The sequence below is a fragment of the Callospermophilus lateralis genome, chromosome 2, assembly GCF_048772815.1.
Source record: "Callospermophilus lateralis isolate mCalLat2 chromosome 2, mCalLat2.hap1, whole genome shotgun sequence".
NCBI classification, from domain to species: domain Eukaryota; kingdom Metazoa; phylum Chordata; class Mammalia; order Rodentia; family Sciuridae; genus Callospermophilus; species Callospermophilus lateralis.
The window spans coordinates 36,294,075-36,316,622 of NC_135306.1; the positions used below are offsets into that span (position 1 = coordinate 36,294,075).

General features: G+C 46.7%; 3 protein-coding genes across 5 annotated transcripts; 1 reads left to right on the forward strand and 2 right to left on the reverse strand.

The window, feature by feature from the left end:
* Nucleotides 1–299: 299 nt before the first annotated feature.
* On the reverse strand, nt 300–15,104 carry Ca9 (carbonic anhydrase 9). Of its 2 annotated transcripts, none has more exons than XM_076843301.2 (12): nt 15,016–15,104; nt 6,021–6,425; nt 5,176–5,205; nt 4,744–4,914; nt 4,443–4,585; nt 4,278–4,370; nt 3,258–3,324; nt 1,643–1,800; nt 1,327–1,462; nt 1,164–1,193; nt 700–781; nt 300–588 (listed from the first exon to the last, which is right to left on the reverse strand). In XM_076843301.2, exons 2-12 carry the CDS (start codon nt 6,355–6,357, stop codon nt 522–524), a joined length of 1,314 nt encoding a protein of 437 aa, XP_076699416.1. In that variant the 5' UTR covers nt 6,358–6,425; nt 15,016–15,104; the 3' UTR covers nt 300–521. The 2 variants fall into 2 exon arrangements, with proteins under 2 accessions (XP_076699416.1, XP_076699417.1); XM_076843302.1 differs by lacking the exon at nt 15,016–15,104 and adding an exon at nt 6,471–6,532 and having other exon boundaries at nt 6,021–6,255.
* A 170-nt stretch (nt 15,105–15,274) lies between these two features.
* On the forward strand, nt 15,275–18,347 carry Arhgef39 (Rho guanine nucleotide exchange factor 39). Its single transcript, XM_076841274.2, has 9 exons — nt 15,275–15,412; nt 15,599–15,693; nt 15,938–16,058; nt 16,331–16,449; nt 17,039–17,109; nt 17,349–17,477; nt 17,634–17,863; nt 18,083–18,171; nt 18,332–18,347. Exons 1-9 carry the CDS (start codon nt 15,275–15,277, stop codon nt 18,345–18,347), a joined length of 1,008 nt encoding a protein of 335 aa, XP_076697389.2.
* A 720-nt stretch (nt 18,348–19,067) lies between these two features.
* On the reverse strand, nt 19,068–21,766 carry Ccdc107 (coiled-coil domain containing 107). Of its 2 annotated transcripts, none has more exons than XM_076843305.2 (6): nt 21,597–21,766; nt 21,359–21,510; nt 19,750–19,810; nt 19,560–19,650; nt 19,400–19,491; nt 19,068–19,301 (listed from the first exon to the last, which is right to left on the reverse strand). In XM_076843305.2, exons 1-6 carry the CDS (start codon nt 21,700–21,702, stop codon nt 19,090–19,092), a joined length of 714 nt encoding a protein of 237 aa, XP_076699420.2. In that variant the 5' UTR covers nt 21,703–21,766; the 3' UTR covers nt 19,068–19,089. The 2 variants fall into 2 exon arrangements, with proteins under 2 accessions (XP_076699420.2, XP_076699418.2); XM_076843303.2 differs by having other exon boundaries at nt 19,379–19,491.
* Nucleotides 21,767–22,548: the final 782 nt, after the last annotated feature.

The following is a 22,548-nucleotide window of genomic DNA, read 5'->3' on the forward strand; positions in this document are numbered from 1 at the left end:
CTCGCCTGGCATGGGTGCGTTCGGGTTCGATCCTCAGCACCACATACAAACAAAGATGTTGTGTCTGTCGAAAACTAAAAAATAAATATTAAAAAAAAAAATCTCTCTCTCTCTAAAAAAACAAAAACAAAAAAACGAACCAGCCCCACTGACCCCTGGACTTGGACACCTAAAATTCATTTTGGACTAACTATAAGAATAAATATGCATTACCATCAAGATTGTGAAAATTTGTTAAAGCAGCAATGGGAAACTAATATACCAACCTTCTGGTTTGAAGGAAAAAGGTGACTTACACATTTTGTTAGAAATATTTATTTTTTTAAAAAATCTGGAAGTTGAGTGCAATCTTGCTTCGCTACTATAAGATCCCATTTCAGTGGCTTTAGGGGGGAAAAGAAGAAGAAACATTCTTTGGAAATTAAAAAGGAATCATCTAGTGGGCAAAATAGGAAAAAGTTTCCAGCTCTCCCCAGAATCCTCTAGCTGGCTTATCTGCATATTTTCCAAGTTCCGGGCTTCTAGGCTCCAGTTTCCGCCATCTCTGGTGGGCTGTAGCTAACACCCTCTTTGGTCCTACTTCTGTGTCTATACAACAAGGAACTTGAATCAGAAAACTGGCCCTGGATGAGTTAATTTGCATGCACTCCACAAAGGGTGGGTGGAAGAGCTGTACTGAAGGAGAGGGTCAGTGAATACCTGTGCTGCCTCCCCATCTGCACAAGGAAGGCGATACTGGTGACAGCAAACAGGAAGCCAAACACCAGGGCCAGGATGTCACCTGAGAGGAAGAGGAGAAGGACCACCTTAAGAGGGGTGCCTGGGGTCCACTGGATCCCTTTAGGCCTGCTTCAATGGTTGCCACACCATAAGCCCCAGACTTCTGTCTCTGGAAGAGGCCAGCCAAGAGAACCATGGATGCACTGGAAGGTTTTCTTCCTAACAGCTAGGTAAAAATTGTTTGGGAGAGAGGATGTTAGAACATTTGGGGAGCTTCATCCTCATCAACTAAGTCATGGAATCAGTGGGGGAATCCCCCTCACCAGTCTGACTCTGTCATATTAGGGACAGGGGTCTGTTCAAGGAAGAGGAGAGGAAGCATAGGTGGCCCGACTACCCCCTGGGGCTGAATGATGCTAAGAGTAAAAGGGATACAGACTCACCGGCAGCAAGGCAGGAGGAATTCATGTGGACTGACGAGAAAAAGGAGACATTAGAGACTGTAGCCACCAGTGATAGACTCTCTGATATAAATGAAGACATGTGAGGAGGAGGGACCTATGGCTGGGGTGATGTAGCAATACGGGACACCAGACAAAGCTGCACCTGGCTCAGGGTGACTGTCCACTTCAACAGGGAAGGAGGCCTCAATCATTCGCCCATTCAAAGGCTGTGTGGCTCGGAAGTTCAGCTGTAGCCGAGAGTCATGAGATTCCCACAGGGAACTGGAGAGGATGTGGAGCTGGGAAGGTCAACGGATAGTACAGGTAGACTCCAGAAAATAAAAGAGGGCTGGGGATATAGCTCACTAATGGAGAGCTTGCAAAGCATATGCAAGGCCCTGGATTCAATCCCCCAACACCACAAAAAATAAAAATAAAAAAAGGAAACAAAAGGGTCCCACACCATGCCCAAGTCTTACCTGCTTAGCACTCAGCCTCACTGTCTGATTGAACACAGTCCAGATGACCCCCTGGGCACAGGGGGGTGTGGTCAGAGATCCCACATATCGGAAATAACGGCTGAGGTCAGAGGGCAGCAGGGCGGATACATCCAGTCCTGGGACCCAGATCTCTGAGTCTGTGGAGAAGACTTGTTGGTGTCTCACTTAGACTATGTCCCCTTAAAGTTCTGAGGTAGAGAGATACAGTTTCACCTCCCAGAAGCCCACTTAACTCCCTGAGCATACTTCTTCACTATGTGTGGTCCCTTCCCATAACATAGGACAACTCAAAAGGAAGTAAAGGGCTTTGAGCAATCCGATGAGCCTCACAGAGTGAGAAAACAGGTCTGAGCCATCATAACTTGCTGGATCACCAATTTAAGCCCAGAGTGAATTAAAAAGAAAAAATGAGGCTAGGGAAATAACTCAGAGGTAGAATGCTTGCCTAGCATGGACCTTGCCTTGCAAAGACCTGGTTTTGAACCCTGGTATAACTAAATAAATAAATCTAAATAACTTGAAAATAAACTCATATTCATAATTATCAAAAACAGACACAAAACTTCAAAGGCAGCTGGGTGTGATGGCACACCCTATAATCCCAATCACTGGGGAGGCTGAGACAGACAGGAGGATCACAAGTTCAAAACCAGCCTCAGCAACTTACTGAAGCCCTGTCTCAAAATTAAAAAAAAAAAAAAAAGCTGAGGATGTATCTCAATCATGAAGTACCCCTGGGTTCAATCCCCAATGCCACAAAAACAAAACAAAAAACCCTCTAAGGGCACACTTCTTTCCATTTAGCAAAAACCTAAAGGTCCAGTGGAGTAAGTAAAGTTTAAAATGACCCACTGCAACTGAGAAAGATTTCCAACAACTGTTTCTATAAACTTCAAATATTTGATGATTATGAATGAGAAACAGAGTTTTCAGAAAAAGTGTATCTTTCCACACTCAACCCAGGAATTTCCAAACACTGGGGTTTTTTTTGTTTTTGTCCTTTTTATCTTTTCTTTTCCTTTTTTTTCTAACTTTGTTTTCAGTCTGGTTTTTGGTTTGGAATCATCAAGCCTGTGGGCAACAGCTTGCCTGTGGTCAACTTCACAGTTATTATCCAGATCAAAGATAGTTCACACCCAACTCCATCCAATCTCCATTCTCAGATCTGAAGCTCTCAAAAGCTTTTTTTTTTTTTAAATATTGGTACTGGGGATTGAAGCCAGGGGCGCTCTACCACTGAGTTACAGCCACAGCCCTTTTTACTTTGAGACAGTGTCTTGCTAAGTTGCTGAGGAGGGCCTTGAACTTGTCATCCTCCTGCTTCAGGCTCCCAAGTTACTGGCATTACAAATGCAGGTACGCACATTGCACAGCTATGTCTTTTTTTCTTTTTCTTTTTATCATTTATTTATTTATTTATTTATTTATTTAGAGACAGGGTGTCACTAAATTGTCCTGGCCTCAATCTTGGAACTCTCTTGCCTCAGCCTTCTAAGTAGCTGGGATTACAAACATGTGCCACCATACCCAGCTCCCCAGGGCAAGTTTTTAAGCCTTAGGGTATAGAAAGTAGTGGCCAGACCAACAAACTGACCTTCCTCAGCAATTTCTTCCAAATGCGACAGCAACTGCTCATAGGCATTGTTTTCTTCTGGGCCCTCCTGGGGGTGAAAATGCAAAACAGACTTATACCTATAATCTAGGGCCTTGCCTAGAGACCTAATCATGGGGTGGGTTTCCAATAATCCTCCCCCATTCCTCACCTCTGAGAGGAAATCTTATTACTCTTACTGAGTAAGTTTATTACTCTTGTTTTACAAACTAATGAGCTTGGTGAATTGGGTTTCAAACTGGAGGAGGAAGAGGAGGAGGAGGAAGAGGAGAAGCTGCCACTTCACTAGGATACTAGGCCCTCAAGGACCTTGGCCCTGCTAACTTTTATACATATACATGCACTGCATAGTTCTCCCACAGAAAACCATAATACACCTTGTATTTGTGCTACTTCTGCATTCACTTTAATAACTCATGTTTGGCTTTTGGAACCTGGTCCTGACGTGCTATTTCTGAGGCATTTCTCTGAACATTGTGCTGTGAGTTTGGCATTTGTGAGTGAGCCTAGCAGGTCTCTCATCCTTTCCCTTTACTGGCCTCCTCTAATCATGGCATATATAAGGTCCAAAGAGGTCAATAAATGCTGCATTTTAGGAAGGGAAATGACAGGTTACAAGAGTTAATAGAGAAATTACTTCTTCCAGTGTCTAATTGTTTCATCTGCCATTCCCCAAATGTGCCACATAGTATTTGCAAATACTGTTCTCTCTGGTTGAAATGTTTCTTTTTTTTCCTGTCAAAAGCTTCAGACCACCATTTTACTGTGTCCTTCCCATTCCCTATCATGTCAGCTCCCACGGGTTGTGAGTTCCTTAGAAGCAAGGACTCACAGCTTCTGAATCTTTTTTTATGGTCCAGTGCCTGGTTCAACATGGGTGTTGAAAGAGGATGAAGGCTAGAGGCCAGAGTGACAGTTTGGGGATGGGATCTCTGAGGGCAAGATACATTGGACCCCAGGGAAGAAGGGAACGGGAGTGGGAAGGGTGTGCAGATCTGGTACCTGTAGGAAGGCAGCCAATACCGCCAGGCCTCCCGGGCGCCCCAAGGCCTCATCAACTCCCGAAAATGCAGTGCTGAGGTGAACCACATGGATCTGGAGAAAACACCGGGGTCAAAGTGGGGTATATCTCGGGCCACGCCCCTTTGCCCCTACTTGGATGCTCACCTCGGCAGGGAAATGGTGGCCATCAACAGAGTGCTCTGAGCCCGGGCGATCCGAAGTACCCCAGTGCAGATGCAACTGCAGGGCCCTGTACTCCCGCCCGGGACCCAGGGCCATCTCCAGCCCGGGAGGCAGAGTCAGCTGCACTGCGGGTGGGGGAGCGCCAGGTGAGCCCGACCCTGTCTTGCCTGCCCGCGGGTGAAACCAGCCTAACCCCGAAGCACCTCCCCAACCGCCCTCATCTTCGTCCCATCCCCAGACAGTCCCTTCGGTTTCCCTGAGGCTCCACCCCAGACCCCCTCACCGGTATGCCCATTGTTGCGCAGGCGCAGTTCCGGACGTGGCGGTAGCGCAAAACCCTGAAGTTGTGGGGGTCGCAGGGCGCGGCTGAACGCAGTGAGTTCCGGGCGGATATCTATAGGGGACTGAAAGCGGCCTGCGCAGGCTGGGGACACCTGGGGCCAGGGCGGGTTGCCTGGGAATAGAGAGTATGGTGGAGAAGTCTGGTGACTAGGTAAGGAACTTTTAAGCAACCTGGGCGAAAAAGTGAAGCGGGTGGAGTCTGGAGGCCTCGGAGCGGGAAATAGAAATCAGGGATGTGGGCGGGGACCGGAGCCGGCGGGGACCGGAGCCTGCCGTGAATGGGACGCCCAGAAACCAGTCTTGGGATGGTTGTGGGGCAGATCAACAGAGCCGGGTTCCCAGGTTGGATCTCTGCAGGGAGTGGGTGTCTCACCTCCGTAGCGCCAATGAATGTGGCCATCCCCTGCGTAAATGAGAAGGATGTACAAGCCAGCCTTAGAGCCCATCCCTCCCCAGGGGTCGGGAGAAATAGGTCCCCCACCTCGCGGCAGGGCCCCATAAATTAAGAAGTCTTACAGGGCATAGCAGGTAACAAATGTCTGAAGCGGACCACGTGCAAAAACGCAGTGGACTGCAACCAAACATAACACTGGAGCCGGGAGGGCAAACAATGGCCCCATTGGCCCCAGAGATACCTGTTTGCAACCACTAGTTTAGGATCTGTAGAGTAGGTGGGTGCCTCAGTCCCCAGGCCCAACTCAGTAGACCATCTTTTTCCTCTCTCCCTTATTCATCTCTTTCCCGTACTCATTCCCCTGCCCTTTCTAGTCTCCAACTCTTTTCCCTAAATTCCTGGCTTGGAAATCAAGTTATCAGGTCCCTCTCCTGTTGTTGATTCCTTCTTCCTAGTCCCAGCTTCTTCCTTGCAGACTGAAGCTAAGAAAGTCTCTACAGGTTCTGCCTTTCCTTTGGTACCCACCCTCTCCTCCTAGTCTTTCCTCTTTTCTTCACATTCTCTCTTCCTCTTCACCTATCCCCCTCTTTCTGGACAGTCCTATTCTCCTTCTCCTCTCCAATCTCGGCATTGTTTCCCATCTCTTCCAGCAGTTCTCCATGTTTTTCCTTTCCCTATCTTTCCTCTTCTAGCGCTGAAAGACAGAGGGGTCTAATGGTGTGGGAGCCCCCTGGAGGGGTCCTTCCCTGAATGATCTCTGCCAGGAGTAGGGAGAGGTGGCATGATTCTACTGAGCCTAAATTTGGAGGCTGATGACCACTTACCTTTTTTGTTCCCGGGAGCTTTACTTGGGTGACCTTGACTGTCCCCAGGAGCTTCAACAGTTGGTAGATCCTCTAACTTCAGGGAGTTGTCCTCTTCTGGTTTAGAAGTAACTTCAGGTGAATCCTCCTCCCCAGGTGGATCCTCTTCACTGTACAAATCCTCCTGGCCCAGTGGACTGTCTTCCCCAGATGAACCTCCTCCCATAGAGTGATCCCCCTGCATCCAGGACAGTTTCTGGGGATGGGCAGGCACCAGGAGCAGTAGCAACAGCAGCAGTTGCACAGTAGGGGCTGGGATCAACAGAGGGAGCCAGGGGCTGGGGCACAGGGAAGCCATGCGGCTGACTGGGGTGTCCCAGGACACGGTGTGGTGTGTACGGGCTGTACGTGCATAGGAAACAGGAGCTGGGTGGGGGAGGAGCAAGCCTTGAGGGGAGCAGGCTGACTCACAGAGTGCCCTTATGTAGAGATGGAGCCAAAGTCCCGCGGGTCTGTCTGGCCCTGTGCCCCCTCCCCGATACCAAAGCTTGGATGGGGTGGAGTGAGGGGCAGGTGTGTTCACAAGCACAAGGTTATCGGGGTCATGGGCCCAGCTTGGAACCCAAGGCACCGCCTGGCACTATACAGGCTCTCCCTGGCACCAGCCAGCTGCTTACCAGCAGCAGCCTCAGCTAACCCTGGCCTGCTTCCCAGCCCCAAGAAAGGAAGGGAAAAGACAGGGAAGCTGGGGCCCCTGTGTCGCCTGGCTAAGAGGGAAAGCAGCCCACCTCTGGCCCAGCCAGGGAGCAGAATGGGGCAGGGCAAGCTGTACAGGGACTGTAAGAGTAAATAGGTAAATGTGTAGAAGAGTAGGTAGGAGGCAAATTTGAGCATGAATGAAAAACTGAATGTATGAATGAAAAACTGGGTGTCTGAAAGAAATTCTGGTGGGTTTAAACTAAATTTATCTAGTTTTCATCTTTCCACCTGCTCAAAAACCTTCATTGGTTTCTCACTGCTTACCAAAGTATGCCCATTTTCTCCTTCTCACTCGCATGTCCCTTCAAAACCTTTCCTAAGAGATCTTTCCATCTTATCTCCTCCCACTCTTCCTCATACTCCAAATTAAACCATTCATTTTCATAAACTCCTTTCCCCCCTTTTTTTGTTTTTTTCGTATGTGTGTATGTGTGTGAATGTGTGTGTGTGTGTGTGGTGCTGGGGATAGTGTGTGTGTATGTGTATGTGTGTGTGGTGCTGGGGATAGTGTGTGTATGTATGTGTGTGTGTGGTGCTGGGGATAGTGTGTGTATGTGTGTGTGGTGCTGGGGATAGTGTGTGTGTGTATGTGTGTGGTGCTGGGGATAGTGTGTATGGGGTGCTGGGGATAGTGTGTGTGCGTGTGTGTGTATGTGTGGTGCTGGGGATAGTGTGTGTGGGGTGCTGGGGATAGTGTGTGTGTGTGCGTGTGTGTGTGTGTGTGGTGCTGGGGATAGTGTGTGTGTGGTGTTGGGGATAGTGTGTTTGTGTGTGTGGTGCTGGGGATTGCGTGTGTGTGTATGTGTGTGTGTGTGTGTGGTGCTGGGGATAGATAGTATGTGTGTGGTGCTGGGGATAGTGTGTGTGTGTGTGTGTGTGTGTGTGTGTGGTGCTGGGGATAGTGTGTGTGTGTTTGTGTGTGTAGTGCTGGGGATAGTGTGTGTGTGTGTGTGTGTGTGTGATGCTAGGGATAGAACCAAAGGCCTCATGGGAGACAAGTGCTATACCACTGAGCTAAACTCCTAACCCCCAATTTTTTTTTTTTTTTCCTGCGGGGGGGATTGAAATCAGGAGTGCTTTACCACTGAGAACTACATTCCCAGTACTTTGTATTTTTTATTTTGAGATAGAATATTGCTAAATTGCCCAGGCTTGGCCTTAAATTTGTGATCTTCCTATCTTTTGACTTGCTGGGATTTTTAGACATGCACCACCACACCTAACTCAAAACTATTCATTTTTTCTTCTCCTTTTCTCTTTTTTTTTTTTGGATACCAGCTATTGAACCCAACAGGTATTTAACACTGAGCCACATCCCCAACCCTTTTATTTTTTATTTTGAGACAGGGTCTCACTGAGTTGCTTAGGGCCTTGCTTAGTTGCTGAGGCTGGCTTTGAACTTAATCCTCCTGCCTCAGCCTTCTGAGTTGCTGGGATTATAGACATGTGCCACCATGCCTAGTTTATTTTTTTTTTTTTGCTCCAAACTGTTTACTACCTTTTTAAATCTAGTTCTCATTGCCTTTAATGCCATTCACTGAAGACTTTTTGTTTGTTTGTTTTGCTGTGCTGGAGATAAAACCCAGAACATCCTCTGTAATAGGCAAGCACTCCTCCACTGAGCTACATCCCCAACCAATGCCATTCACTGTTGCATTTGCTATTTATTTAACACCTACTATATGTCAAGCACTGGGCTTTGGACTGGGTGTCTGGAAATGAATAAGAAAATCCCCTCTTTAAGAAGCTCACTGTCCAGTGAGCAAGGGCAAGTACTCTCATATTTTGGGGGAGAGAGAGTCCTTCTGCCTCAGAAAGTAATAAGTAGGTAAAATTTGATCAGGACTTTGAAGAGGAAGAAGTAGCAGTCCAATTGATTTTTTTTTTTAAATGGGGATAATGGTAGTCTGAAAAAAAGGGTAGGCATAAAATATTTTGAGCAAGAGAGTGGCCAATTATGTCATGTTGAGAGTAAGTCCCAACCGTAAATTGGAGGGGGAAATTGGATGTAAGAGGATGAGGTAGAAGAGTGCAAGGAATATAGCTCAGTTGGTAGAGTGCTTACCTCGTATGCACAAGGCCCTGGGTTCAATCCCCAGCACCACAAAAAAAAAAAAAAAAGAAAGAATGGTCTCCTAATTTGCCCATTTAATGAGTATTTATTGAGCCTCCTCCAATCCTCCTGGTATTGCTCACAGCCCTAGGGATGCATCATGGAACAGAAAACAGCCTTCATTGTTCTGTAGCTCACATTTTAGAAAGGCCCCTAAGGCTCTGACAAGTCATTTCATGTCCATATGTAGGGCCATTCAACAGGCATGAACCAGCATAGTTGTATATTTCTGATCATGTTGGTGTACAGCTGCAGCCCCTTTATCCAGGATACCCTACTATCCCATCTCCTCCCTGGGAACACTATTGTCCTCATGATTCCTTATCTAAAGGGGTCATGCCTAGCATAGAGGAGCCTCAGAACCCCATTTGAGTGCTTCAGTTCTGACACATTGGTGCTTGTGCTAAACTGTCTCCCTATGTCCTTTGTCTAAATCTCTTCTCAAGACTCAGTTCACAGGCCAACTCCTCCAGGAAGCCTTCACCAACCCTCTACCAACAGTCCAGAAGAGATCTCTCGTGCCTCTGAGCTACCACAGTTCTTTGCCTGCCTTTGATAATAACCTTGCCCACCATTTAACTCATATTAGGTGATTTATGACATTTTATCTGCTCTAATAACCTTAAGTACCATTAGGGCAGGGTCCAGTATTTGATTGAGTCAATCTTTTATTCAGTAACTATTAGGTAGATCACCTTGCCAGGTGCTTGAAAAATACCAAAATGACTGAGATGTCTTCCTTCCCCTCAGCTCATCATCATTAACCTTTATATTTCAAATCACAGCTGTCCCAGGAGGATGACATCACATTTTTTATGGCACCCCCAAATTATCTGCCTTGACTGAGTGACTCTCGTTGTTCCCAAAACTTGTATGGCTAAATAAAAGCTCTTCTCCAAGTGGTCATCTTATGAGATAGTCAGCCCAAAATTCTAGATTGTCTTTCTAAAGCCAAATTCCAAGCCATATTCCAATTCTGTAGCATTCTGATCCAGCATGCAATCTGGATAGTGAGCTATGTTGTCAGCACCTTGTTTGGCAACCAAAACCTGGAAGGCAAATGGTAAAATCTGAATTGGATGGGCCTGTGCAAGACAGAATGTGGTAACTAATTTAGTTGAGGTGTGAGAGGTTATGGGAGCAGAGACGGTAAAAGTACCATGCTAACTGGAGACTTACAACTAGACATCTTTCTCCAACATGAGTTTCAGCTTTTGTTCATTTTTCTTTCCAAATATTCTGAACATTTGAGTCTTTTTCTTTTTTAGGCAGGATCTCTCCGTATACTTCTCTGAAGCATTAGCTATGACCCCATATCTCTGTGTACATCCCTCCCCACTTCTGTGGGGCTTTCTCTGAGTATTTCAGATCACATATCTGCCTATAGGTGCTGAACTAACTCTCTGTTACAGCTCACTAACTTTCCAAACACTCTTTCCTATGGTTCCGTCTCTCTCCCTTGCCTTTCTAGAGTTACTGTTCCTCTGGCCTGGGTGGAGATGTGGACTCTGATCCTGGATCACACCTTCACAGCTGGGAGTCTGCCAAACACTAAAACAGGTTTGAGCTCCTGGAATTCTTGTGTCCTGAATCTGCCCAGGTGGGGACACAGCATACTCAGGACTAATCAACTGGGGTAGTCCCCACCTGGTGCAGAAGTCGCTGCAGTTATTTAAGACCAAGTTTTCTGTCAACGGGATCTGTGTTGTCAAACACTCAGGAACACGTTACTTAAACGTGTTTCTGATTAGCTCAGGGTTGCAGAGGAGGGAGATATTTGCTGACAGGGTAGAATGAGAAAAGATCCCTTTTCTCCAACCACGGATTGGGAACAAAGACAGGTCAAAGCCTTTCTGGAGCTTTGAGGCTGACCTGTAGTTCTGGCCCATTGCTCCATCTGTATTAATAGTTTCTTAGGGCAGCTGTAATAAGGGCTTCTGTAACAAATTACCACAAACTCGCCTGGGTATAGTCTTGCACACCTTAACCTCAGCTACTTGGGAAGCTGAGGCTGAAGGATCACAAATTCAAGGAAAGCCTCAGCAATGTAACAACAACCTGGTTCAAATTAAAACATAAAAACTGGGGTGTAACTCAATGTTAGAGCGACCCTGGGTTCAATCCCCCAAATCTGAGAAAAACAAACAAAAAAATTTATCAAAAACTAGGTATAAACAACAGAAATTTATTCTTTCACAGTTCTGAAGGCCAGAAGTCTAAAATTAAGGTATTAGTGGGGCCAGGCTCCTTAAGAAGCCTCCAGGGAGGAATCTTTCCTTGCCTCTTCTAGATTCTTATGACTCCTGGGCTTCAGGCTGACAATAACACCATATGGGAGTCTGCCAAACACTAAAACAGGTTTGAGCTCTAGAATTCTTTTTTTTTTTAATTAGTAACTTCTGGAATTCTTGTGTCCTGAATCTTCCCAGGTCAGGACACAGCATACTCCAATATCTGCCTGCTTCATGTGGCAGCTGCCTCTGATGTTGTGTCTTTCTACAGGGTGACTTTATTTTTTTGAGACTGGGAATTGAACCCAGAGGCATTTTATCACTGAGCCACATCCCCAGCCCTTTTTATTTTGAGACAGAGTCTCACTAAGCTGCTTAGGGCCTCAGTTAGTTGCTGAGGCTGGCCTCTAACTTGGCAATCCTCCTGCCTCAGCCTCCTGAGCTGCTGGGATTACAGGTGTGCCCCACAGGGTATCAATACAAACACACTTTTTGGATTTAGGGCCCACTGAGATAATTCAAGATGATCTCATCTCAAGATCCTTAATCATATCTATAAAGACCCCTTTTCCAAAGAATGTCACATTTGCAGGCATGGACCTGGACATGTCTTTATGAGGGCCACTATTTAGTCCACCATCAGTGTAGTGGAACTAGAGTGGATGCACAGAATGTCCTCAGTATGTCTTCTCAGCTTTTCCCTCTCCTTCCTCTAGAGTTGAATGATTCCCTCACCTGAGCTCACAGTAGGCTGTATTCTCTCCCTTAAGCACAGTCACAATGGCAGCATCCTCAAACATACTGGTCACCAACTGCCTCCACCAGGCATTTTGATGTTCTATTCTCATCACCTGGGGTCACAGTGATACTGATGACTATGGGATTCTCTGGCTTTTTCCATACTTGAGCTTTTAGTATGAACTGTGCCTCATTCATTTGAGACAGTGAAACCATAAGTTGTCACCAGTTTTCACAGGACCTGAGCATAAGATACAGTCTGATCCAAACTCTTAACTTTTCTCCATCCAAGATCTTCAAGTTGTTCCTGCCTGGTCCAAGCCCAGCATTTTCCCATTCTTAGAATTCTTAGAATATCAGAGCTGAAGGGGAGCTTAGAACCCTGACAATCCCCTGGTTCTTGGCTTGGGGCCCAGATTCCTGAGACTCCAAAATGGTAGTTTCTCTCTTAACATTTTGTTTCCTACTACGAAATGTATTTTCTAATTATAAATAAGGCATGCTTAAAGCTGAATACTTGGAAGGTGAAGAGGGAATTTTTAAAATAACTCTATTAGTCCCATTTGTACCTTGAATCTTAGTGATTCACTGTCTGGAACAGGTTAGGTACATAATACATCTTTGTCCAAATTATCTTCACTCTGATCACACAGAGATTAAAAACACAATTAGCTTTTGATTATTTAGTCTTCCTTTTATATGTTACACAGTTTTATAGCCTGCTTTTTCCCCTCAACAATATACTTATAATGAGTGTTTTCTTTTTTATTATTTTTATGTGGTGCTGAGGATCGAACCCAGTGCCTCACATGTGCAAGGCAAGTGCTCTACCACTGAGCTACAACCCCAGCCCCTTAAATATAATTTTTAATGTTTTCATATTATTCCTTCAAATAGCTGGGGGATTTTTTGTTTGTTTGTTTTGTTGTTGTTGTTTTGGTAGCACTGGGGATTGAACCCAGGGGCTCCTTACCACTGAGCTACATCCCTACACTTTTTTATTTTGAGATTCTCACTAAGTTGTTGAGCCTAGCCTCAAATTTGTAATCTTCCTGCCTCAGCCTCCTAAATAGCTGGGATTATAGGAATAAGCTACTGCACCTGGCTGTACCATAATTTTTCTAACCAGTTCTTTACCATTGGACATTTTAGGTGGTTTCCAGTTTTCTGTTGTTACAAACACTGTGCCAGACATTCTGGCACATATATTTGTTCACATAGTCATTAAGATGCATTTAGGAACCACTAGTCTGATACACTCTGGAGGCTAAGGCAAGAGGATCACAAGTTCAAGGCTCTGAGCAACTTAGCGAGGCCCTGTCTCAAAATCAAAAATAAAGGGGTTGGAAGTAGCTCAGTGGTAAAGCACCCTATGGTTCAATACCTAGTACCCCCACAAAAAAGAGCTGATACATACATACTAACAAAATGGCATTGCCAATTTACCACATGGCTACTTCCAGTTTTTCAAAAGACTAAATTAGGAAAATTGGGTACATTTATCATTTTTTAAGTTTTTTTTTTAACTTTGTTGTTTTGTGTTTTGCCTTCCTCTGTTTTCATAGATTTAAATTGTTCCACTTATTTTTTAGGAATTATTGCTCTTTTAAATTAGGAAACACTTTATTTTCTTTTTTATTTTTTAGTTGTAGTTGGACACAATACTTTTATTTATTTTTATGTGGTGCTGAGGATCAAACCCAGAGCCTCCCATGTGCTAGGCAAGTGCTCTACCACTGAGCCACAACCCCAGCCCCTACATTTATTATTATTATCATTACTATTTTTTTTTATTCCAGCACCAACCATTTTAATCATTTTGCGGCATTTGAGGCCCCAAACATAATTAACAAACAAGCCATCCTTGTTACACCCTGATAAACACCTGGCCCACAAAACACAAATATATAATACAATAATTATCTTATAACATTAAATCTTGTATCATTACTCTTTTTGTACCGAATTGAACCCAGGGCCTTGTACTTGGCAGGCAAGTACTCTACAGCTAAGCTACATCCCAGCTGTTTTTTAAATAAGTTTTATTTTGAGACAATGTCTTAGGAAATTGCCTAGGCTGGCCGGAATTCACAGAGATCCTCCTGCCTCACCCTCAGGCCTCAAGCCCTGCTGGTACACCTTATTATTTTTTAAAAGTATTTGTTTTTTAGTTGTAGGTGGACACACACATCTTTATTTCATTTTTATCTGGTGCTGAGGATCAAACCCAGTGCTTCACGCATGCTAGGCAAGCACTCTACCACTGAGCCACAACCCCAGCCCAGTATACCTTATTTTATCTACTTATTTTTTGTGTGCTGAAGATCAAACCCAGGGCCTCATGCATGCTAGCCAAGCACTTCTAACACTGAGCCGCATCCCTAGCCCAGGAACATTTTATGTTTATTTTTTATTTTATAGGTACTGGGGATTGAACCCAGGAGCATTTTATCACTGAGATACATCCCTCGCCCTCTTTTTATTTATTTATTTATTTTATTTTTTATTTTGAGACAGGGTCTCTCTTAGTTGCTGAGGCTGGACTTAAATTTGCCACACTCCTGCCTCAGATTCCCCAGCTGCTGGAATTACAGGCATGGGCCACCACACCCGGCCAAGTACATTTCATTTTTGGTAAGGCAGCAAAGACCCATCAACTCAAAGCTTTTGCCCTGGGTTAGAATTACAGCAAATCAGAACTACCACTTAATTGACATCCTCATCAGAAGCTAGTGAGCCGTCGTCAGGCTTTGGACCAGTAGGAAATGAATAAAACAATTACTTAAAATCTGTAAACTTGTTTGTTCAGGGGCCAGAAAGGTGTTGAAAACATTGGGAATGACTGAACCCCTTCTGTAGACTGGCATGGGCCCAGGACAGAATACATACCGTAAGGATTGTCCCATTCCCAATTCTACAAATAAGACACTGAGGCTAGCCCGGCAGGGTGGCGCCCACCTGTGATCCCAGGGACTCAGGCTGAGACAGGAGGATCGGAAGTTCAAAGCCAGCCTTAGCAAAAGCAAGGTGCTAAGCAACTCAGACTATGTCTCTAAATACAAAATAGGGCTGGGGATGTCGCTCAGTGGTCGAGTGTCCCTGAGATTAGTCCCAGGTACCCAAAGGGGGTTAAAAAAAAAAAAAAAAAGACATGAGGCTCTGCCAGTGGTTGCACCTATTGAGTGTCCCGACTCCAAATCCAGCTGCTGCCCCAACTTAGTGCGGACACCTCCGCCACAGTTCACGCCCACCTACAGGGTTGCCCTTGTGTTGGGGCGACCTCAGGAAAAGGAGAGCCAAGGCAAGCCGATGGCCATTGCGCATGCTCCGTCCTGCGAGCTCCTCCCCTATCCCACCCGGGGCCCCGCCCTGGGAGCGTTGGAATTTGAATCTCTGGCGGGCTGCGGCCGGAAGCATCAAACCCTCGGACAGGAATGGAGATCCCAGATCCCAGCTCGCGGTGCCCGGTGCGGGAGCAGCGTGCTCGATGGGAGCGGAAACGCGCCTGCACCGCCCGGGAGCTGCTCGAGACCGAGCGGCGTTACCAGGAACAACTAGGGCTGGTGGCCACGGTGCGGGCCTGGAGCAGCCTCCTCGTGTGGGGTTGGGAGCCCAGGGTGTGGGAAGGTCTCTGCTAGGTGATGACCCCAAGTATGATGGGTCCTGGATTCTACATATAGGGGGTCAGGCAAGCGTCTGTCTGGCTGAAGCTTGCATTAGCCTGTTCCTCCCGACACCTGTATTCGCTCCTTCCACAGTACTTCTTGGGGATCCTGAAAGCCAAGGGGACTCTACGACCACCCGAGCGCCAGGCCCTATTTGGGTCCTGGGAGCTCATCTACGGCGCCAGCCAGTGAGTGGAAGGGGCGCGAGAAGAGGGAGGGCCATAACCTCTGGCAAGGAGCTCTGTCTTGAGTCAGAGCGAATCAGGTCTGCCAATTTTCTCACCTGTGGCCTTGGCCCAATTCCTTAACCTGCCAGCCTCTCCATCTGTAAAATGGGTTAATAGCACTACCTCGGGGTAGAATTATGAGAATTAAGTGAGGGAGTCCTTGAGTAGTTCTTGGGCTTCCCTTTTACTGCCTTTGCCCACACAGAATGCTACTTCCCTACCTGGAAGAAGGACACTGGGGACAGGGGCTGGAAGGCTTCTGCCACCACCTGGAGCTCTACACCCAATTTGCAGCTAATTCGGAGAGGTCCCAGAGGACCCTACAGGTAACCTGGAGATGACCTCAAATCCATCCCTTTTCCCTAGTGTCTAGCTTGCCCCTCACATTTTCTCTTCATCTAGAAACCAAACTTCATTCACATAATCCCTGCATTTATAGAGCTCTGGGTGTTTAGCCTGTGCCGAGTTTCCCCTAGGGAGACCAAGTTTCTCTCAGGAGCACAGAGCACACAGTTACTGAAGGCTGGGGTTTGTACACAGATGAATGCAATATAAGGAGTGGCTTCTCTTGTTGCCAATTATTTTCCCCTCACTCTAGGAACAACTAAAGAAAAACAAGCATTTTCGGAGGTTTGTGCACCTTCAGGAAGGTCGCCCTGAGTTTGGGGGACTTAAGCTTCAAGACCTGCTCCCTCTGCCTCTGCAGCGGCTGCAGCAGTGAGTGAACTCCCCTTGACTCCAACCAAGTCTCTTTGAGACTATATAACTGCTGTCCTCAGTTTTGGGGGATGTCATGGGGTCTATCCTAACCTACTGGCTCTCTCCTGAGCCAGATTTCTTCTAAGAAGTTTTTACAAGAGTACATGTGAACACACAAGTACCCATAGTCTGAGACTGTGTAACCCTGTAAAGTGAGTGGGGCTGCAATAAGGTCTGAGGCAAGTTATCTGGAGAAGTTTGTTGAAATGAGTGGCCAACCTACACTAGAATCTCTGTCCCTGGGAATGGGTTAAGGGTTCATAGGTTGTCTGCAGCATCCTTCTAGGTTTGATTAACTTTCATATCCTGACCTGGCCTTCCAGACTGTGGCCTGCCTTTGACTCTTCAGTGTGGAATTGAAGCGGGCCAAATGGTGTGAGCCCAGGTTCCAAGTCCCAGATGAAAGAAGGGGATACAGTAGCCAGAAGCAGATCTTTCCTGGACCTGTACCTGAAGAATATATGGGGGCTGATTGTGTGTCAAGCAGAGGCAAAGGGAATTTTGCCTGGCTCTACTTCCCCTTATAGACTTACACTGTTAATTCCAGGTATGAGAATCTGGTTGTTGCTTTGGCTGAAAATACAGGTCCCAATAGTCCTGACCATCAGCAGCTCACACGTAAGTTCTTGCTCCTTTTCAGCTCAGGCAGGAGGCTGGCTCCTGTATCCTTTTCTGGTTCTGATTTCCAACAATGTATGTCCCTAGCTTCCATTACTATGTCCTTATTGCCCTGCCTTTTCTTCAAGAAGTTAGACCCTGCCCCAGGTCCCCTCCAGCATAGCCTGTCTTTCACCGGTACCAGTCAGTCACCCAAAGTCAAGTGTGTGAGCATTGAGGTTGAAGGTGTTATATTCTAGGGGCTGCCCGGCTGATAAGTGAGACTGCCCAGAGAGTCCACAGCATTGGTCAGAAACAGAAGAATGAGCAGCACCTCCAGCGTATCCAGGCTCTGCTCAGTGGACGTCAGGCAAAAGGACTTATTTCAGGTAGACTGTTTACTTTTTCATCTCAATCCTCAAATCCTTCTTGCCTATCATCTCTTCCTCTATAGAACCCACACATGCCCCTCAAACTCTACCTCTTTCCTCCTATTCCCATGGATCCTGGAGCTGCACCAAAATAACAGCTCTCCCATCCCCCAGGACGCTGGTTCCTACGCCAGGGCTGGCTGTTGGTGGTGCCTTCCAGTGGGGAACCTCGACCTCGCATGTTCTTCCTCTTCTCCGATGTGCTCCTCGTGGCCAAGCCTCGACCCCCATTGCACCTGCTGCAGAGTGGCACCTTTGCCTGTAAAGCCCTCTATCCTATGGCCCAGTGTCAACTCTGCAGGGTCTTTGGCCACTCAGGAGGCCCTTGTGGTGGACTGCTCAGCGTAAGTAATAGCAGGAACCCTAGATCCAAAGTATATCTCAAACACTACTGGGCCTGTTTATCTCCTTCACCTGAGTCCCTTTTCATAGTAATGAGAGGATATGAGAAATACCTGGGGCTTGAGCCTCATATTTCTCAGTCCTAAATCACCTCAATGAAATAGCAAGGGCTTCAGCCTGGACCTTTCTGAGCCATGCACTAAGAGGTGGTCTCTCCCTAGTTGTCCTTCCCCCGTGAGAAGCTACTGCTTATGTCCACAGACCAGGAGGAGCTGTCCCACTGGTACCACAGTCTGACTTTGGCTATCAGGTGAGTTGTGTTGTGTCTTTATCAAGAAGAGTGAAATGAGAAGGAACACAGGTCTAATCCTACCTCATTCCTATATCTCCTGGGACCTCCCCCAACCCTGCAGGTGGCTGTGTCTAAATGGAGTGCTCATGTTAGTACCTGAACTGTTTTTTCTCCGCAGCAGCCAGAAGAACTAGAGGAATCTTACAAATTCAAAACTCAGAATACTTCAGGAATAGGTCAGAGCCAGAAGTACAAAGGAATCTTCTTCAGCACTAAAAGTACAGAACCCTTCTTGGCTTGACAGGGAGCATTTTAAGAATCAGGAACCCAGGCTGGGGACATGGTGGCTGGTGCTTATAATCCTAGCAACTCGAGAGGATCACAAGTTCAAGTCCAGCATGGGCAATTTAGCAAGAGACCCTGTCTCAAAAAATTAAAAGGACTGGGGATGTAGCTCTGTGGTACACCGCCCCTGGGTCCAGTCCCCAGTACTGCAGACAAAAATCAGGAAATCAGCTAAAGACCTCAGCTGAACTAGACCCTCCAACACAGATGAGGGGATTTGGGGCTGGTAAGCTCATGCCCTCTATGGGTATGCAGCTTTGTTAAGGGTGGCTGTTTTTATGTTGTATATAGTTTTCTATAATTTATTTTCCCACTGGATTTTAATAAATGTTTTTGGAAAGATTCTTCTGTCTCACCTATGAAAAAAGGGATTTGGGGGACCCTGAAGGTTGACATGCTGGTAGCCTCAGGAATACAAGGAAAAGAACTGGAGCTCCCTCTGTCTTCTCTGCTCTCACTCTGGAAGGCAGTGTCTTTTGTCCTAATAAGGGAAGCTTTTCAAGGAGGCCTGAGGCACCTAGTATGGGTGTATGACCAACGGGGAGAGAAAAAAGTGCAAAGAAGCAGACTTATTTTACTAAAGGATAAACTTTATTTTACTAAACCTTCAGCTATTGTCCTTCCTTCCTGGCTGGAGCTGTATCTGGATTCCTTTGTCACAGTCTTACTGTATCTTCTCCTTAGCCCCTGCTCTACTTCCCAGGAAGTCTCTGTGCTCCAATTTATGGGTTCTTCCCAGTCCTGACTGTCACCAGCCTCTTCCTCCTCTGTTCTTAAGTCCTCAGGAGAAGGTTTGCCGGCCTCTGTGAAAGGAAAGATCAGCATGTTCCAGTTTCAGAGACTATCTCCCCATCACCAGACTCAGCTCTCAACCCTTTACCTGGTTCTGGGACCTCCACACCTTTATCTGGTTTGCAGTCTTGTAGAAGCTGGTGGATGGTCTGTAGCTTCATGTTCAGAAGCTCCCGCTGGGCTCCAACCAAAGTAGTCACACTGCAGAAATACTCACTCAGGGGCTGCCCAAACTGTCTCCATTACTCCCACCTGCCACAAATTCTTACCGCTCAAAAAGGGGGTCCAGCTGGGACATTAGATTGTTTAGGTGCTGCTCTGTCTGGGTCAGCTGTTGTGTCAACTGGGCCAGATGTCTCTCTGGGGGGTAGGGAGAAAAGGGGAGCAAAGTTAAGTAACCATTCTGCTGTCCCAGTCTCCTCACCATCACCACCAAGGACAGACTTATGCTTAACCCACCTGACTGCAATGATTCCTCCTTGTCTTTCTCCTCTTGGAAAACTGCAGCATCATCTTTGCCCTGTAGCGGGAGAAGAAAAGGCAATATAGTAGCAACAAAATTCTGCTCCAGCACCTAAGTCTCCTATAACTATGAAGGACAGGAGAATTTGCAGTAGAAACCTATTGTTTGTTTTCTTCAGTTGTAAATGAACACAATACTTTATTTTATTGTGGTGCTGAGGATCAAACCCAGTGCCTCACATGTGCTAGGCAAGCACTTTACCACTGAGCCACAAGCCGAGTCCCAGCTATTGGGTTTTCAACCTTAGAGAATCTCATTTCTAGTCCAGGTTCTTACCCGGGACATGAAGCAACCTATCAGTATGCCCACTATGTGCTCTATCTGTGGAACTATCTCCAGGAACAAGCAAACCTCTCCAGTTTGATAAAGCTTTGGTTATCAGTTCATACACAAAGTCAAAAATTTTTCCTTTGTGTATCCATAATGCTGACAAAAGCCTTCCAAATAATGTCTTTATTTTCAACATGGTAGCCCCTCAGGAATCTGAAGACAATGGTTGCACTCCTGCCTCCTTCCCATCTTTTCTGGTAAAAAATCTTAAATCTTTTCTGTCAGTGCTCCATTCACATGTTTTTCTCCAGTTGCTTTACTGAGCATGTAGTGCAGATGGAGCACAATAACTTGTTCAGTGTACTGATTTGGGAAGTGGGTTGCCACATCACACAATGAACTTAATAGTCAACTGTAATGCCTCTTTTATAGGTGCTGGTTCTAAGTTGTTTCCTCCTCACTGTACTTGGGCCCAAGAATAAAACTCATTAATCTATCCTTGTTATTTTTTTTTATTATTAGTTGTAGACGGACACAATACCTTTATTTTATTTTTTGTTAGGTGGTGCTGAGGATCAAACCCAGTACCTCACACATGCAAGGTAAACGCTCCACCCACTGAGCTTCAATCCCAGCCCCCAAACTTATTAAATTTTGTCATTAAATTCATATCCTCATCCTTGCCTGTCAAGAATACTTGGGATGATTACTAGCTAACTCTTCTAGTTTCATATAATCTCCAAACTGGTTCAGCCTTGTTTTCTAATGCAAGTGAGTGATAGGATCAGGACTAAAGATACAGCCCTGGGTGGTGCTACTTTCCATTTCAACAGTTTCAATCCACCAAAATGTACTGTCAGCTCATATTTCAAGGCCTCTTTCCCAAGGAGAACCTGAGACTGCTTGATGTCTTGAACTCTGGACACACTGGGGCTGCAGCAATCAACTGCTGCCAAGACTGGATCCTCACCAGGAACTGCACTTTCGTAGTACACACAGCAGCTGGGTTCAAATCCCAGCTCCACTATTTACTTAGTGATCGCTCTTCATTGGATTGTGGAAGAAGTAAATGTGACCGGTCTTCATTTACAATTTACCAGGAGCCCTTCTTATCCATTACCTGTCTGGATCCTTCGAACCCTATAACGTGGGAAAGCCAAGAAACTACTGACTTCAATTTATAGACAGAAGGGAAGCGGAGTCCTGTTTTTGGTACTATAGCGCCCCCACGGGAAATTCAGGCCCTGGAAAGCCCCACCCACTGCCGTCCCGCACCTGCAAACACTTGTACAGCACAAAAGCCACGACAGCTGCAGTGTACAGAGCCCCCAGAGGCAGCGCGCCAGCCCGGGCCCGCTCGCGCTGATCTTTGGGCGGTGACCGCCGCCGGGGTTCGGAGGCCCCAAGGCTGACCCGGGCGCGGTGTCCTGCGGAGGGAGAGAAGAGACTCGTCAGCAGAGCGAGGGCTCCTCCCTTGCAGTCCCAGCCTCCCTCCAGCAGCCCTCCCCGGTACCTGGGTGTGTTCCGAAGTCGGAGCTAGGGGGCTCTCCGAGAACCCCAAGCAGCGCAGATATAAGCATCAGCCCCAGCACACCTGAGGACGAAACCGCGCCGGCCATTGCTGGCCCACAGGCGGGCAAGCCTGGTGCCCAGACTTTGCGCGTTGCCCGCCCTCCCTAGTGCGCAGGCGCGCACGCGACCCGAGCGGATCCCGCGCGCCGGATCCCCCAGTGAGGCCACTCCCAATCGTGTGGGGCGTGACCATAGGATATTTGCATAAGACCAACTCCTGGCTTTCTTAAGTTAGTTCATTTTCCACCGATTTAGATATTCTATTAGTCAAAAATGCTTCCAGAACCTAAGCTTTTAAAAAAAAGTTATGCTTGAAAATGCTTTCTTTATATCCCTCATCACCAATTTCTTCACCCTAATCAAAAGATTAAGTTTCTCGTAGAGCTATAAAGTGCCACAGAGCACAACGAAGGTCGCAGTTCGTGCTGAAGGCCTGTTTCCTAGGCTACAAACGAGGGACTAGTTCCTTACCTTTCTGCCTAGGGGAAAGTCCCCGGACCACCGGCAGAGAGTGCCACGTGCGCTCGCACGTAGACCTTCCCACCAGTCACCGGTTTATCCGCCAAGAAGCGATCCCGACCCTTGCGAAGGGGGAGCTGAGCGGCGTGTGGCGTGGGCGTCGTCCGTCATCTCTCCTAGTAACGCAGGCAGTGCGTGCTGGCGCACCAACCGCACGGGGCTCATTCTCAGCTCGGCTGCTTTTTGTGCATTAACAAATTGTTGGTCTTACCCAAAATATGGACTACTAAAAGGTTTCCATCGACTACTAAAAGATTTCGGTAGCACTTCCCTGTGCCACTTTTTGCAGTTCCCTCTGACAGCCTCCCACTCTGCCCTCTGCCAGATGTAGAGGCCTTTCATTAACAGGCACCATTTATTGTGTACCATGCTAC

Coding starts and splice junctions, on each gene's coding strand:
- Ca9 (XM_076843301.2), bottom strand. CDS start 6,357: ATGGCTTCCCTGTGCCCCAGCCCCTGGCTCCCTCTGTTGATCCCAGCC. Junction 5,206..6,020: donor AGCTCCCGGGAACAAAAAAG/GTAAGTGGTCAT, acceptor TCATTTACGCAG/GGGATGGCCACATTCATTGG. Junction 4,915..5,175: donor CATTCATTGGCGCTACGGAG/GTGAGACACCCA, acceptor CTCTATTCCCAG/GCAACCCGCCCTGGCCCCAG.
- Arhgef39 (XM_076841274.2), top strand. CDS start 15,275: ATGGAGATCCCAGATCCCAGCTCGCGGTGCCCGGTGCGGGAGCAGCGT. Junction 16,059..16,330: donor GGTCCCAGAGGACCCTACAG/GTAACCTGGAGA, acceptor CCCTCACTCTAG/GAACAACTAAAGAAAAACAA. Junction 17,864..18,082: donor CTTGTGGTGGACTGCTCAGC/GTAAGTAATAGC, acceptor GTCTCTCCCTAG/TTGTCCTTCCCCCGTGAGAA.
- Ccdc107 (XM_076843303.2), bottom strand. CDS start 21,702: ATGGCCGGCGCGGTTTCGTCCTCAGGTGTGCTGGGGCTGATGCTTATA. Junction 19,651..19,749: donor GGAGGAATCATTGCAGTCAG/GTGGGTTAAGCA, acceptor CCTACCCCCCAG/AGAGACATCTGGCCCAGTTG. Junction 19,492..19,559: donor CTGGACCCCCTTTTTGAGCG/GTAAGAATTTGT, acceptor GTATTTCTGCAG/TGTGACTACTTTGGTTGGAG.